This window comes from Crocuta crocuta, unplaced genomic scaffold, assembly GCF_008692635.1.
Source record: "Crocuta crocuta isolate KB4526 unplaced genomic scaffold, BGI_CrCroc_1.0 scaffold88, whole genome shotgun sequence".
NCBI classification, from domain to species: domain Eukaryota; kingdom Metazoa; phylum Chordata; class Mammalia; order Carnivora; family Hyaenidae; genus Crocuta; species Crocuta crocuta.
The window spans coordinates 212,594-230,120 of record NW_027532420.1 but is presented as its reverse complement, the minus strand read 5'-3'; the positions used below and the strand labels follow the sequence as shown (position 1 = coordinate 230,120).

The 17,527-nt window shown below is 38.8% G+C and overlaps 1 protein-coding gene across 1 annotated transcript in view; it reads left to right on the top strand.

Moving 5' to 3' along the window:
• GPM6A (glycoprotein M6A) overlaps window positions 1–17,527 on the top strand; it is a 162,446-nt gene that overhangs the window by 114,091 nt on the left and 30,828 nt on the right. Inside the window, exon 2 of the mRNA XM_077779071.1 lies at window positions 3,322–3,514. Coding sequence (XP_077635197.1) covers window positions 3,322–3,514 — 193 coding nt within the window. The remainder of the gene's footprint in view (window positions 1–3,321; window positions 3,515–17,527) is intronic.

Genomic DNA, 17,527 nt, shown 5'->3' with positions numbered 1-17,527 from the left:
TTAACTCCGGGTCGTCAATTTGGGTTTACGCAGTATTGAAATTTGTCTCCTGTTCTTCTAAATCCAGAAGGCACCACTCAGTGAAAGCTGTAATTGATCCTATAGACTGACACTGAGGACCACCCCCCACCTCCTGAACTTATAAAGTCTAGGTAACTGGTGACTGCTAAGCCACAATCGAGACAATGTGAAAGAAGTAGAAACTGACTCTGAATTAGAATTTAGATGAACAAAATAAATCAGAAGTCTCCCATGGCATTTTAGGGACCATCTCTAGGCTTACCACTTCGTTTGCCCCTGGGCCTCATTCTGATTTTATTTTTTGCTTTGTCAAAAGCTTTAGGAGGACCCAGCAAAGGTAATTCCTGTCGGTGAATTAGATGTTTGGACTCTCTCCTTTACATTTAGACTTCTATTCTGAAGGGTTTTCTTGAGTACATTACATTCACCTGGTTTTGACAGCTTAGTGCCTGCAGAAGAAAGCCCACATACCTACATCAAATTCTTCGAGAATAGTAATAGGGAGAAACCACAATGTGGTTTGAAATCATGGGACTGTTTGGGGCGCTTGCCAAGATAAGGGGTAACTCCTCTTTGGGTTGGTACCGATTTTGTTTCTTGTTTCCCTTTATTTTTAGATGATCAATAAGGTGAAAATGTTACAACATGGAGAGACAGAGAGTAGTTCAAAGATTTTTCTGCTTTCCTGTTAATCTTCACTCACAACTGTGTTCAGTGACATTCAGAGGCTACCCACTCTGGTCTCATCCATCTGCTAGTGAAATCTCTTCCTATCATATGAAGTGTCAAGCTGTTCTACCCTCTTCTACTTCCCCACATTGTGTGTGTGTGTGTGTGTGTGTGTGTGTGTGTGTGTGTGTGTGTGTGTGTTAGGGGAATAAGGTTCAGGAAATTATTTCCTGTACTAAAAATTGCTTTGGAAGTGTGGAAGTGTTCTGATATCTTCTTATTTGCCTCTGGGGCAGAAAACGTGAGCCACCATTCTCTCAAGAAGGCCAGTTCCAATGATCAGTATTAAAATTAGCAGTCTAGACCACTCTCTAAACGTAGAATTACTTCACACAGGAAGTTTACAATTATTGCATGAATTGTACGTTACTGTAAACATATATGCATTCTAGATAAGGTGCATGTAGATCTTCTTATGACTTAAGTACAATAAATAGCCATCCACTTTCCAATCTCATTTTTTATTTGCTTCTGCAGAAAGGAAGAGTCAGTTATATAGAGAGTTTTTGAGAGGCTTCAGCATTACGAATGGACATTGGATCAAATATTTCCAAAAGGAGAAGAGTAGGAGGAAGTCTCTGAAATAGGATATATATGGAAGAGGGGGAGGGACACAGGTAGATGGAGGGGAAACTGAGATCATCGTAGGAGTCACTCTGAGCCTGGCAACCCCTCACTTACATTTCCTTTCTCACCAGCAGCTGGTGCAAAGTACCTCATCAATAGGTCTTATTGCAAAGCATACACACTTATGCATTCTAGTTAGTCTCTTAGAAGATACCTAGCAAATTCCAATACTTATCTTTTATACTAACAGCCATGGTTTTCTGATGTCTTAAACAGTTATCTTTCAAAAGACTAACATGACAAAACTTTAAAAAACAAAAGTGATTACTGTAGTTACTGTGTTTTTAAAAACCACATTACAACATAATCCTAGTTCATCTTAATATAGTTAAAAGTATATCTAGTAATGGTAGACATGATATTTATTGAGTAGCTACTGTATGTCATGCATTATTTTAGGTATTAACTCGCTTTTACTTTTATTTTTTATTAGCTCACTTTTACATTTTGTTTTATTTTAATTCCAGTGTACTTAACATACAGTGTTATATTAGTTTCATGTGTACATGTGGTCATTGAACAATTCTGTATATTACTCGGTGCACACAAGGTAAGTGTACTGTTTAATCCCTCTCACCTACTTTACCCATCCCCCACTCCCCTCCCCTCTGGTGGCCATCTGTTCTCTGTAGTAAAGAGTCTGTTTTTTGGTTTGTCTCCTTTTTTCCCTTTGTATGTTTGTTTTGTTTCTAAGATTTTATTTTTAAATAATCTCTACACCCAATGGGGGGTTCAAACTCATAACCATGAGATCAAGAGTCGCACACTTACCTGACTGAGCCAGCTGGGAGTCCCCATTTGTTTTAATTCTTAAATTCCACATATGAGTGAACTCATACGGTATGTGTCTTTCTCTGGTTGGCTTATATTGCTTAGCATAATACACTCTATCTCCACGGTGTCATTGCAAATGCCAAGATTTCATTCTTTGTGATAGCTGTGTAATATTCCAGTGGGGGGGGGCGTGGGTGTGAGAGAGAGAGAGAAAAAGAGAGAGAAAGAGAATACCACATCTTCTTTATCCATTCATCTGTTTATGGACACTTGGGCTGCTTCTGTAATTTGGCTGTTGTAAATAAATGCTGCTATAAACACAGGGGTGCATAGATATCTTTTTGAATTAGTGTTTTCATATCCTTTGAGTAAACACTCAGTAGTGTGATTCCCTACTTAATGCTCACAAGAACGATTTGAGGGAAATTCAGTCACCCTTTTACAAATGATGAAATGAAAGGAATAAACCTACTGAAAGGCAGACAGTGATGGAGGCAGGATTGTACCCATCCTCGCCTCTCTTTTCTCCTGTACCCGTATCTTTCATGTTGTTTTCAGTCATGCACCACAGCAAGAACTCAGTTTTGCATTTGAATCACTAGAAAGCTAACATGTTACTATCTGAACTCAAAAGCTTCTAAAATAATTTGTCTTGCTGCATGCAGTGCTCTCAGATATTGTCTGTTCTCTCAAACTTCTCAAAACTTATGGTTGAAGTTCCCTAAATTGGGTTCACAACAAACAGGTTTTGACTCACTATTTTAAAGATACAGCTACAGGGAGTTCCTTAGAGTAAATGTCATTGAAATGAAAACTGAAGCGTGTGAAAATTGACAGCCATAAAGTGAAGAGAGCATGATATGCGTGCATGTTCTGAAGATTCTGGGAAGTCCGGGTTGGGAAGGAAGGGCTTCTGTTGGTTTGGGGGAGAGAAGAAGAGGGAGCCTTCAGCGGAAGTAAATATTCTCCTATTTGTGGCGGATGGGCTTGTAATTAAGAACCCTGATTTTTATAGCCTCCTGGGCAGCCTAGGACTTGATGTGTACGTTGACCTGATGTCATCTATAAATGCAAATATACATCTCATAATGCTCCCATGGTGGGTTTTTTTTTTTATTAGATGAAGAAAAAAATACAAATTCCTAATGTGTTCCTGTCGGTCCTCCACAGGGTGTTTTGAGTGCTGTATTAAGTGCCTGGGAGGCATCCCCTATGCCTCCCTGATCGCCACCATCCTGCTCTACGCCGGAGTCGCCCTGTTCTGTGGCTGCGGTCATGAAGCCCTCTCCGGAACTGTCAACATCCTGCAGACCTACTTTGAGATGGCGAGAACCGCTGGAGATGCACTTGACGTCTTTACCATGTGAGTCAGTCTCCTGTTGCTCCGTAACTTGAGAGTATGTGTTCACAGTGCTGTGTGTTGACTCAACAAGGGTCTGGAGTCAAGTGAGGCCATGTTACAGAGGAAGAAATAAATACCCGTAGGCTATACACGTGAGACGAAAGACCTTTGACTTTTACTGTGAATACAGGACACATAGCAGAAGGTTGGAAGCCGACTGAATCTGGATTGATTTGTGTTTCAATCTGACTGTCACGTGCTTTCCAAAATTCAGTCACCGTTAAGCAGAATGCTTGCCTTTCTTTGGCTCTTCTCATTTGAGCAGAAGCTGTTCTACTAGAAGAAAACAGGGAATAGAGAACAGAGCCAGGTATAAATGTAGACTCTGCTGCTAATTCTAGGGCGTCGGCAGAATTTTATGGGTTCTCTTCACCTTTCTAAACATTTTAATTCAACTATGGGTGTGATATCATCTTTCTTTCCTGCCTCATGGAAGTGATGTGGACTTCCTAATTAATCTTTGGGAATGGTTCTTACTAACTTCAGTTAATGATAAATAGTAAGGAATATTGAGCACCTTTTTGCAAACATGGGGCATACTTAAGACATACATTTGACTCATAAAATGCAAAATCCTGGGATCACTGAATTTTAATATTTTTTAAAAAGTAACTCAAACATAGTCTAGAAGTAAAAGAGTTTGCTGTTTAAGTTGCAATCCCTTGTTGTGGAATATCACAGAGAACAAGTGTTTATGATTGAATGTAGTTCCAAATAAATTCCCAAGTCAGTTGATTTCTTCAGTGATACACTGCCCACAAAAAGAAACTAACTTGTTTTTATACCATATTTCGTAATCCCAGCTGATAGTAGACTTTCCGTTGCATTAGCCAGCATAGCGTCTGCTCCCCTACGCTTCTTGCATGGATTTCATGCTTCCTGACACTGTGGAATTATAATATTTGTCATGTTGCTTTATTCTGTCATTCAGAGTAAATTCAAACCTTCATAACTGGTATGTACTTTTTCTGGAATAAGATGGGTTTAGAGTCACAGATCTTAGTAGTTAGTAGGGCTGATGAGAGTGACTTTGCTTTTTACCTTTAGAAGTTCATCAAAAGGTTAATGACATTTCTTATTACCCAGAGCCAGTTCCTCCTGACCTGGTGTAATTAAATTTGAAGGCCCTAATCTAAGACAACACTTGGTCAACCTGGACAACTTTCTAGGTGGAAAACAACTTTTCTCCAACTCCAGTATCAGAAAATGTATCGTATTGCTACATTTTTTATTTATTTTTTTTTAAATATTTTATTTATTTCTAGGAGAGAGAGAGAGAGAGATAGCGTGAGTAGGGGAGGGTCAGAGAGAGAGTGTCACAGACTGAACAGGCTCCAGGCTCTGAGCTGGCAGTCTGCACAGAGCCCGACGCGGGGCTCGAACCCACGAACCGCGAGATCATGACCTAAGCGAAAGTCGGACGCTTCGACTAAGCCACCCAGGCGCCCCTCGTATTGCTACATTTTTTATAATCTATCAGCTACAGGCAGAATATCTTGAACAAGATATTGCTCATGTATTATATTTGCTATTTTCTTAAATAAAGTTGCTGGTTTTTATGTAAATGAAAAGAGAAAGAAGGAACCCATTTCTATCAAATCATAGAGCAAGAACCTCCTACTTTGCAGAGAGGAAGGTCTGTATCCGTGGACATACTGTATAGCAGAATTTTCAGGAAAAGGAAATATTTATATAAAATATTGTTGCTTCTCTAAAATATAATATCACTTAAAATCTGGGAAAGATTGACCTTAAATAAGAAATATGACATAGCAGGTGTGTGAGACTGTGCACCTCCCCCAACATCGTTATTAAGAGGAGAAAGGAGTTGATTTCCTACTCAGTTAAGAACTGAGATTATTTAAAAACATAATCCCTAACTCTAAAGTATCAATTTCAAGCTTAATCAATGTTGCTGACTTGTGGGAATGAAGAATTCGTAGCAAGTTTTACAAATCATAAACTAAAAATGACAAAGGCCTTTCTCACTTTCCTCATATTTCCCAATGTAGTTTCATCATACAAAGTAGTTTTGAAAAATTGTAATTATCCATTAAAATGAAACTCTTTAAGCTCTTAGCAGATAGTTTATCAATTTCCATTACATTAGCTATATAGCATAAATCGATCCTTGAAAGTTTATAAATGATATCCGTCATTTGGAATAGGATTGAACTATATGAAAATGCTTTGGATTATTGCAGGCTAGCCCGCAGAGGTCCTTAAGAAGATGATTGCAAGGATATATTTTAATGTGATAAAACTGACATTTTCTTTTTAGTTTTATCTCAGCCTACACTGGACAAAATATGTTTTCACTGTGCATTATTTTAAGCTACCACAGATGTCCTTAAAATCTACAGATTCTCTATATTTAGGCTACATCCAAATTGCTAACCTTAGATACAGAATAGAAGTTTGTAAGAAATCATGAACCTAATAAGTGACGTGAGGCAGTTGTGTACATCTATCAGGAACCATTTGTCATGACACCTATTTGACGTTTAGAAGCAGACTCTCATATATCACAAAATTCTACTCAGGCTCTGAAGGAAGAGTATGTGTGGGAGTTCAGTAGAGAGAGCAGAGATCATCTGCTTAATTTGGTACTTTTACCTTTGCTCTGTTTCATTGGCAATTAACTGTGAAATTAATAATGCATTTTTGGAATGGGAAGAATGCCATTTTGATTGGAAGAAAGGCAAGTGCTCAACTTATCTCTATTTTTATATTTCAAATAGCTAAAAGTCTTTATACAAGGCCTTCTGAAGCTACCAAACGAATTTAGACTCTCTCTCTGTCCACAAACAGTTCATGAAAACAGAGGGAAGATATGCATCATAAACTCTTTAGGTACCATTAGTGCCAACTGATACATTCCAACATTTACATACAGGTTTGGAGCAAGTAGAGATTGCTCTATGGGATTCTGCCTGACAGAGATATCAGAGAAATAGATACAGTGAGAGAGAAACAGAGGATGTAAAATAAGGAAATCCAGAATAGAGGTGGGTGAGAGATGTGTTTAATGGCCAGTACTATTTGCTTGGAAATAAGCTAAGCTAAGTTTGGAAAAGAATGTGAAGAAAACCCCTGTTGGCCAACTTTAGTCGTTTACAGAGAGTCTGTTTTTCCCCTTAGTTCACATGCTTGGTTCAGCCAAATTAGGCACTCCTATCTCATTTCCTTATAAAGGAAAAGAATCCTGTTTACTGGATGTGTGAACTCAAAGCTAAAACCAATTGCCCAGGCCTCCATTTTTTCTCCTGTGGTCCTCAGGATCCAAGGATTACTCCATTCTTGCTCTTAGTTTCTCTGTCTCTGTCTCTTCACTGTCTTCTATCTCTTAAACACACACACACATATCTCAATGTGGTCAATATCTCCAGTCTACATAGAGAAGCATGTAGGTCAGGCACCCTGAAAGGTGGTCATTGCATTTCACTAATCATCTGTGTGGCATGCAAAACTGACTTGTCATAAATAAGTTTGTGTATAAATAATAAATTACAAGTTCATAAATATTATAAATAAATAAAGAAATGATCTCCGTTGTTACACAGGCTGTGCTTTGGACCTGAAATTCTCAGTATCATCAGCCTTCACCAGTAAAAGGTGATTGATGGGAGCTTCTCCATCTTCAGCTGATGTCATCCGTCAAGTCATTTTGTCATTTTCCATTTGGAAATGGAGATCCCCAGAGAGAGAGAGGAGAGGAAATTGCTCAAAGATTTTGTGACCCATTGATCTATTTGTAACTATCGCTCTGTCCCTCCTCATCAGCTTGGTTTCTGGGGAGCTTTCATCCTTATCAAGTCCATGGTTATTCATTGGCTCCAAAGTGTTGTGACAATGGGTGTGTGGCCTAGCCCACTGCTTCCCTTAGGGGATATTATTATCCTTTGACTGTGACTTTTTATAGTTTGGCATAGCTGTTTAGGGCCCCTCAACACGGGGAAATGGTTCACCACTCTACCACTTCCTGCTGTACAACTGGGAGATCATTTTCTGATCTGTGATTCAGACTTCCTTACCTGAAGGCCACTTGCCAGGGTGTTCTGTGTTCCATGAGTTTCATTTGGCTGAGTGAGCAAGAAAGTGTGGGGTAAGCATTTCACTTCCATAGGGCAGATTCATAGAGGACAATTAAATGTGAAAACTGATTAGAAAATTAGATCTCAAACAATCCAGACCACTAATCTTGCTAATAAGTGACTTGGCTTTTCAGTAACTCTCTGGAGGACTGAGCTAGAGACAGTCTTATTCACAAATACGCCTGCTTGCAACTTATTAGACAGGGATTATATTTGGGTTTTGATAAATTATAGAGAGGGTCCAGGATCTGGTACCATTGATTTCCAGAGAGAATGTGTTTTATGTGTAAAGTTTTGTTACTGTGACTTAAAGTTGGTATGTCAAAAACTGAGCTTACTAGATACTGAATTCTCTGACATTTAATGCACACATAAAAATTAATCTTGGGGCATCTCAGTGGCTCTGTTGGTTAAGCATCCGACTCTTGATTTCAGCTCAGGTCATGATTCCAGGGTGGTGGGATTGGGCCCCGTGTCAGGCTCTGTGCTGAGTGTGGAGCCTGCTTAAGATTCCCTCTCTCTCCCTCTCTCTCTCCCTCTCTGTCTCTCAAAAAAAAAAAAAAAAAAAAACTCTCTGTGTAAAACAAAAGCAGGCAGTAACTCAAATAAAGTAGATATATTGGAATTGCTCTCAGCTTCCTATATATGTAGATCTTTAAGTCTGCTTGTAGTTCACATGTTTCTTTCTTGGAACTAAATGAAATTTTAAAAAGCAGTTATCAATCACTTAATGGATGGGAATGAGAAGGGAAAAGAAAATAGGAATTCATGGCAAGACAAAACCAGGTTTGTTAGGCTGACAGAAATCACAGCAGTGTACCCATCTGACCTGGGGGATTGACAGTCAAACCAAATTGCTGGAATCTTCTCCTTATAAGAATTTTGAAGACCAGACAAATTAGTACTGATAGGAGATCATAGAGTTGGAGATATTGATTATTGAATTGGAGATTCAAAAATAATCTCAGTCTCCTCTAGAACTTATGTTAGAAAACCACAGTGAGGGGCTCCTGGGTGGCTTAGTCGGTTGAGCGTCCGACTTTCGCTTAGGTCATGATCTCGCGGTTCGTGGGTTCGAGCCCCGCGTCGGGCTCTGTGCTGACTGCCAGCTCAGAGCCTGGAGCCTGTTTCAGTCTGTGACTCCCTCTCTCTCTGACCCTCCCCTGCTCACGCTGTCTCTCTCTCTCTCCTAGAAATAAATAAAAAACATTAAAAAAAAATTATTTAGAAAACCACGCTGAGTTCCTTACTGCTGGTGTAATGAACAGAGAGGAGCTCCCTAGGCAGTATTTCAGCCAGACTAGTAATCCTCATCTAAGTGTCCAGAAAAAAGAAAAGAAAAGGGAAAACCCACTTCATTAATATGAAACATCAGCAGTGGAACCAAGTATATAAACCATGAGACAGCAGAGTGGGGTGGATATAAGAGCACTGATTTGGGGTCAAACTTCCTGGGCTTGTTTCCTGTGGTATCTGCCCCCCCCTTTTTTTTTTAGTTTACTTATTTATTTTGAGAGATGGGGGCAGGAGCAGGGAAGGGACCCAGAGAAAGAGAGAGAGACTCCCAAGCAAGCGCCATACTGTCAGCAAGGAGCCCAACGTGGGGTTCAAACCCATGAACTGTGAGATCACAGACTGAGTCAGTTCGAAGAGTCGGATGCTTAACCGACTGAGCTACCCAGGTGCCCCGGCCCCTTTCTACTTCTCTTACCTTGGACAAGTTTAACCTGTCTGGCTCAGTCGCTCAGCAGTAAAAGGGGGCTTAACTAAGGCTGGCAACTTGCCAGGGTTGGTATGTGGATAAAATGAGTTGAGATTTTGAAACAACTGTTAACAGGGCTAGCGCCTAGGAAGGCTGCTCGCCTGTTTATGAACATACCGCTGGTGGCCAGTATCACACTTCCTGAAGCCTCCCCTGCACACACCCTGCTTACCACCCTACCCCTAGTGGTGTGCTGTTTGATGAGAGGAGATATTCCAGCCAAGGTAAGCACCAGGGTAGGCTTCAGACTCGATTAGAATTCAAAGATCTAATTTCCATTCTCTTTTCTTACATCGAGGAAAACAGCAACGTTAGAAAACAATATTCACAAATAAGAACGTAATGATTTCATTCAAATACAGTTTGAAAGGTTATCTGATAGAGGAACACTTGCTTTGCTCTTTGTGGTTCAGAGAGAGATTTAGGTCAGTGGATTTCAGTTTATAAGGAAGTAGGTTTTTGACTCAGTATAAAGAACTTTTCAAAAGGCAAGACTTACAACCTATAACTCACTTGCTAAACCTTGGTCTTTTATTCCAGAACAGCTATCATAGTGTTTTTCCTTGTTTTGCAAATTGGGTTCTATAGCAAGTATGGAATTATTTACATATATTTAAATATATAAATATATTTAAAACTTACAGTGTTTATATTAATTCTATGTTTTTGTTTTCAAATATGCAACTATCATTTTTCAAGCTAATCTTTTGTCTGATTTGTCTTTTAATGAATTCACTCATTCAGTAAAAAATAGTGGGTCATACAGCAGTAGCACTGCTAGGAATTTACCCAAGGGATACAGAAATGCTGATGCATAGGAGCACATGTACCCCAATGTTCATAGCAGCACTCTCCACAATAGCTAAAACATGGAAAGAGCCTAAGTGTCCATCAACAGATGAATGGATCAAGAAGATGTGGTTTATCTATACCATGGAATACTACATGGCAATGAGAAACAATGAAATCTGGCCGTGTGTAGCAACATGGATGGACCTTGAGGGTGTTATGCTGAGCGAAATAAGTCAGGCAGAGAAGGACAAATATCATATGTTTGCACGTATAGGTGGATTAGGAGGAAGTTAACAGAGGACGAAGTGGGAGAAGAAGGGGAAAAGTAGTTGGAGAGAGGGAGGGAGCAAACCGTGAGAGACTGAGTTGAATGCTGAGAACTNGGAGGGGGGCACTTGTGGGAATGAGCACTGGGTGTTATATGTAAACCAACTTGACAATAAACTATAAAAAATTAAAAAACAAAAAATTAAAAAACTAGTGGGTCATACTCTTTGCTAATCACTGTGCTAATCCTTAGGGATCTGGTGTAAAACAAGACAAATTTATTTGTCCCGGACACTGACATGGGAAAGATATGTGAGCATAGCACCATCGACATCAGACTGAACAGATAGGAATCCAGGGATGGATAGTTAGTACTTGAGTTGATTTCAGATTAAGAAACAGACGGAATGGAGAAGCTGCAATAATAAATACTATCAGAGTATTCCCACAGACAGAAAACACATATCAAATGGACCAGAAAAGAGAGGGTAAAAGCAAAATTTTTAACAAAAAAACTTTCAGATGATCTGAAATTTCAAATTTAAGAATAAACTATTTTGTATAAGCTAGGATAAAAATAGATTAAGATTTCATTATATTATGGGGCAAGAAATCTAAGAAATAGAAGAGATCACAAAGGAAAATATATGTAGATTTGATGTAATATAAATTGTTACTTATTGAAGTATTACTTTATAAAAATAAAAGATACATACAACTGCAAAAGATATTCACCACTTACATGAGAAGAGGTCCTAATTTTAATAAAGGCAGGATTAATTCAACAACAAAATGATACATATTCTAATAGAAAAAATGGCAAAATATAAAAACACATTTCCTTGAAGAATACAAATGGTTAACAGCTTGTAAATATATGTTCATCCACACTTCTAAACTAAGAGTATTAACTAAAATGATAACATTGTTACCAATTAAATTGATACCAATTAAAATAATACCTGGTATTTGGAACAGAAAATAAGTCCTCTGACTTGTTACCAAGGCATTTTTAGTTTGCTTCAGACTAAAAATGGATCCCGTTTTGACAATACAGTCTTTCCAAAGGTTTATCTAAAATGATCACTGTTACTGTGCTGTTTGTAATAGTGACGCATTAGCTTCCTATTGGCGCTGTAACAAATTACAACAAATTTAGTGAATTTAAAAAACCACATATTTATTGTTTTGAGGATTTTCTTGTCTTTCCAGTTCTAGAGATCAGAAGTCGCACACGGATCTCACTGGGTTTATTGAAATGGGCTGAAATCAAGGGATTGGCAGGGTCGTTCTCCATCTGGAGGCTCTAGGGGAGAATCTGTGTTTTCACTTCTTCCTGATTCCAGGGGCCACCTGCATTCCTTGGCTCGTGACCCCCTTCCCGCTTCGAAGCCAGCCCTGTAGCATCCTCAGATCGCTCTCTGAATCTGACCCTGACCCTTCTGTACCTTCCTTTCGCTTATTGGTGTCCTCGCGATTATAGTGGGCCTACCCACTTAACACGGGATAACGTCCAAATCTCAAATCATTAGTTTAACTGCATTTGCCGAGTCTCATTGACCAAAATACCTGTTCACAGGCTCTGGACATGAGATGCAAGCATCCTTGGGGGGCTGTTATCCTTCCTACCATTCAACAACAGTAGAGCATTGATAAACTATATCATGATACCTTCAAATGATAGAATGTGCCATAATCTTTAAAAAATATTGGATACGTTCTATAATATTTTCATAGCATATTGACCAAAAATGAAGTTTGTAAAGGAATATATAATAATCATAAATTTTGGAATTCACTGTAATTCCAGTGGGAAAAAATTGGGAGGAAAAGACATGAATAATCTGATTTTCTGGTTTTAATCTTTTTTTTTTTAATGTTTTATTTATTTCTAGGAGAGAGAGAGAGAGAGACAGCGTGAACAGGGGAGGGTCAGAGAGAGAGGGAGTCACAGACTGAAACAGGCCCCAGGCTCTGAGCTGGCAGTCAGCACAGAGCCCGACGTGGGGCTCGAACCCACGAACCGCGAGATCATGACCTAAGCGAAAGTCGGACGCTTAACCGACTAAGCCACCCAGGCGCCCCTTTCTGGTTTTAATCTTATTCTTCTCTACAATGACATATATTGCTTTTAAATCCATAAGATAGTTGTTTAGAAAAACATTAATCAAATTTTGAAGTTTGCATTTAGAAAGGAAGTTAAGTACTTTCATGAATTCCTTAAGAAGTAGGATAATATAGATCGTTACTTTGGAGAATGAGACTAGTGAAATAAAGGTGAGATTTCTTACAGTCTCTCTTATTTCATCCTCCTCTGAACACAATCAGTGACTTCAAGATTAACACATTTTGTTGACCTATCATTGGCAGAAAATTCACTTTTATAGATGACAAGAATTTAATTTTCCTAGTATCAGATTTCAAGTTCTTTGTTCTGTTAAGTCATATACTGTGAGTACTTTTTGTGTGAAAGAGGGATTCAGACCAGTCAGATGATGTCAGTATATCAAAATTTAAATGTTTAGATGATTTAAAATTTTAAAATGAATTTTGGAATGTGACATTTAGTAAATGGCCTTCCTTCCTCAGATTGTTTGAAGAAAATTTCGTGTAAGAATATTTGAATGTCTGGAAATGTCAGTCAGATACATAGCTTGTGGCAGGCTACCTAAGGCCCCCAAAGATGTCTAGAATCTCACCTCTAGAACCCGAGACTGTCATTTTATGTGCAGAACACACTAGAAATTGTGGGCGAGTTAAGAATGTGGAGGTAGGAGGCTCCCTCACCTCACAAGAGGGGGGTGATATATTAGAATTACTGAAGGAAGGAAACTGCCAGCCAAGAATACAGTACCTGCCAAAATTATCCTTCAAAGAGGAAGGAGAAATTTAAAAATTTCCCAGATAAACAAAAGCTGAGAGATGTTATCACCATTGGACTTGCCTTACAAGAAATGCTAAAGGGAGCCCTTCAAATTGAAATGAAAGAAACTTACAAGGCAACAAAAAAAAGAAGGAAGGAAGGAAGGGAGGGAGGGAGGGAGGAAGGNAATACAGTACCTGCCAAAATTATCCTTCAAAGAGGAAGGAGAAATTTAAAAATTTCCCAGATAAACAAAAGCTGAGAGATGTTATCACCACTGGACTTGCCTTACAAGAAATGCTAAAGGGAGCCCTTCAAATTGAAATGAAAGAAACTTACAAGGCAACAAAAAAAAGAAGGAAGGGAGGGAGGGAGGGAGGGAGGAAGGAAGGAAGGAAGGAAGGAAGGAAGGAAGGAAGGAAGAAAACACCTGCAAAGAAGTATAAAGCTCATTTGGTAAAAGTAATCTATAGACAAATACAGAATACTGTAATACTGCAAAACTGGCAAGTAAATCTTTTTGTAATTTTTTTAAATTTACTTTTGAGAGAGAGACAGAGCACAAGCAGGGGAGGGGCAGAGAGAGAGGGAGACACAGAATCTGAAACAAGCTCCAGGCTGTGAGCTGTCAGCACAGAGTCCGATGCGGGGATTACACCCACAAACCACGAGATCATTACCTGAGCCAAATTCGGACGGTTACCCTACTGAGCCACCCAGCTGCCCCATGTAAATCACTTTTAATTCTGGTATAGAAGTTAAAAGGCAAAGGTATAAAAAAAACTATAAACTATAAAAGTGTATTAATGGATACATAATATTAAAAGGTGTCACTCGTGGGGCGCCTGGGTGGCTTAGTTGGTTAAGCGTCCGACTTTCGCTTAGGTCATGATCTCGCGGTTCGTGGGTTTGAGCCCCGCGTCGGGCTCTGTGCTGACTGCCAGCTCAGAGCCTGGAGCCTGTTTCAGTCTGTGACTCCCTCTCTCTCTGACCCTCCTCTGCTCACGCTCTCTCTCTCTCTCTCCTAGAAATAAATAAAAAATATTAAAAAAAAAAAGTTTAAAAGGTGTCACTCGTGACATCAATAAAGTGTTTAGGGAAGAAAGGTAAGTTCAGGGTATTTATTTCCAATGGAAGGTGAGTTGTTTTTAGCTTAAAATAGATTGTTAACTATAAGATATTTTATGTAAGAAACATGGTAACTTCAAAGAAAATATCTGTAAAAATATACAAAAGAAAATAAGAATCAAAACATGTCTCTACAAAAAAATCAATGAAATAGAAAGAAGGAAAAGAAAGACAAAAAAGTTACACAACAGAGAGAAAACAATTTAAAATGGCAATAGTTAGTCATTTACTCCCAATAATAAAGATGAATGGATTAAACTCCCCACTGCAAGACAGAGTGATTGAATGGATAATAACCAAGACCTAAATATATGTGCTCTGTAAGAGAATTGCTTTAGATTTACAGGTACAGGTTAAAAATAAAACATGAAAAAAGATACTCCATGCAAATGATAACCAGAATAAAGGATGAATGGCCATACTTCATCAATCAAAATAGACTTTAAAAACTGTCAAAAGAGACAAGAAAGGGGCACCTGAGTGGCTCAGTCAGTTAAGCGTCCAACTCTTGATTTTGGCTCAGTTCGCGATCTCACAGTCATGAGATTGAGCATAGATTCTTTCTCCCTCTCCATCTGCCCCTCTGTATAAATGAATGAATAAATAAATAAATAAATAAATAAATAAGTAGAGAGACAGAGAGAGAGAAAGAAGGATATTATATAATGATAAGTGTGTCACTTCACCAGGAATATATAGGTACACAGCATCCAAGCACCCAAATATGTACAGCAAATATTCAGAGACCTGAAGGAGAAGTAGAGAGCATCACAATCACAGCCAGGGAATTCAGTATTCTACTTGCTCTACTAGATAGAACCACCAGACAGAAGATTAATAAGAAACAGAGGACTTGAACAACACTATAGAACAACTATAGAACACTATAGACTTATCTAGAACATTCCACCCAACAGCAGAATACACATTCTTCTTGAGTGCTCATGGAAACCTCATCCAGGATCAATCCCATGTTAGGTCGCAAAACAAGTTTTAGGAAATTTGAGAGGCCTTGAATTTATATTGATACCACCTCACAGTAGACTCAAGAAGAATAAAATACTTAGGAATCAACTTAAGCAAGGAGGTGAAACATTTAAATGTTGAAAACTGTAAAACATTGGTGAAATAATTTAATGAAGCCACAAATAAATGTAGTGACATCTCATGTTCATAGATTAGAAGAAATAATATTGTTAAACTATACTGCCCACAGTGATTCACACATTAATTTCAATCTCTGTCAAAATCCAAAGAGAGTTGTTCCAGAACTAGATAGGGCAACCCTAAAATTTATATGGAATCACAGACTACCCCAATAGCCAAAATAATCTTGAGAAAGATGTAAAAAGCTGGAGGCTTCACATTCCTGATTTCAAAACATAGTACAAAGCTACAGTGATCAAAATAGTGTAGTCATAGCATAACAGACATATAGACTCATGGAACAGAATAGAGACCCCAGAAATAAACCCTTGCATATACAGCCAAAATGGTTTGGGGGACCCCTGGGAGGCTCAGTCGGTTAAATATCTGACTTCGGCTCAGGTCATGATCTCACAGTTTGGGAGTTTGAGCCCTGCATCTGGCTCTCTGCTGTCAGCACGGAGCCCTCTTCGGATCCTCTGTCCCCATCTCTTTCTGCCCCTCCCTGCTCATGCTCTCTCTCTCTGTCTCTCAAAAATAAATAAACATTAAAAAATTATTTTCCACAAGGATGCCAAGACGCAGTGGGGAAGGGTGGGCTCTCAAATAAACGGTGCTGGGAAAACTGAGCTTGCAAAACAGTTTGGACCCTTATCTTACATGATACAGAAAAGACAACTCAAAGTAGATGAAAGAATTAAGTGTAAGACACAAAACTGTGCAAATCAGAGAAGAAACTTGAGGGGGAAAGCTTCATAATATTGGCATTGCTAATGATTTCATGGATGTGGCCCCAAAGCACAAGCAATGACAGGAAAATTAGACAAGTGCAACTACATCAAACTTAAAAGTTTCTGTTCAACAAAGCAAATACAAGAGTGAAAAGGCAACCAACAGAATGGGCGNTATATAAGGAACTCCTACAAATCAATAGCAAAAAAATCCCAAATAACCTGATTTAAAATGCACAAGGAACTTTTAAAAAAATTTCTCCAAAGAAGATATACAAATGGCCAACGGGTATATGAAAAGATGCTCAGCATCGCTAGTCACCAAGGAAATGTGGATCAAAACCACAATGACATATCACCTCTTAATAGAATGACCATTATATGGGNCAATCCTACTTCCAGTCACTTATCCAGTGATTTGAAATCAGAATCTCAAAGAGAGATTTGCATTCCCATGTTACCTGCAGCACTATTCTCAATAGTCAATGTGTGGATATTACCTCAATGCCCATCCGCAGATGAATGGGTAAAGAAAAGGAGATTTACATACACCATGGAATATCATGAAGCCATAAAAAGAAGGAAATTCTGTTATGTGAATGAACCCAACATGAATGAGCTTTGAGGACGTGATGCTGAGTGAAATAAGCCAGTCACAGACGACAAGTAGGGTGCGATTCCACTCACACGAGGTACCTAAAGTAGTCAGATTCATAGAAACGGAAAGTAGAATGGTGGTGGCCAAGGGCTCGGAAGGACAAGAACTCACTGGGATTTAGAGTTTCAGTTACAGAGGATGAGCAAGTCCTAGGCACTGTGCGCATAGTTAACACTGTGCTATACACCGTATTGGTCAACAGGGTAGAACTCATGTTGTGTGTTTTTTCCCTCAATAAAAACTAATAAAATATGGATATTCTCCACAACTGTGAAGGTTTCAAAGCAGCTTCAAGTAGTCTCCAAAATCGCTGATGTATTTTTTTTTTACTGAAGTTGAATAGGGGAGATATATATATCTTGGATGTGTATATCTTCGCTGGAAAAGCCAGTCACCTCCTACTCAGTAATTCACTGGTTTTAGGTGCTTATGAAGAAGCAGCCATTTTCCTATTTTTTTAAAACAACCATTTTCAAACTCTAAAAAAGAGGTACTATTTATACACTCGCAGCTTGTCTGCATGACTGTCGAAC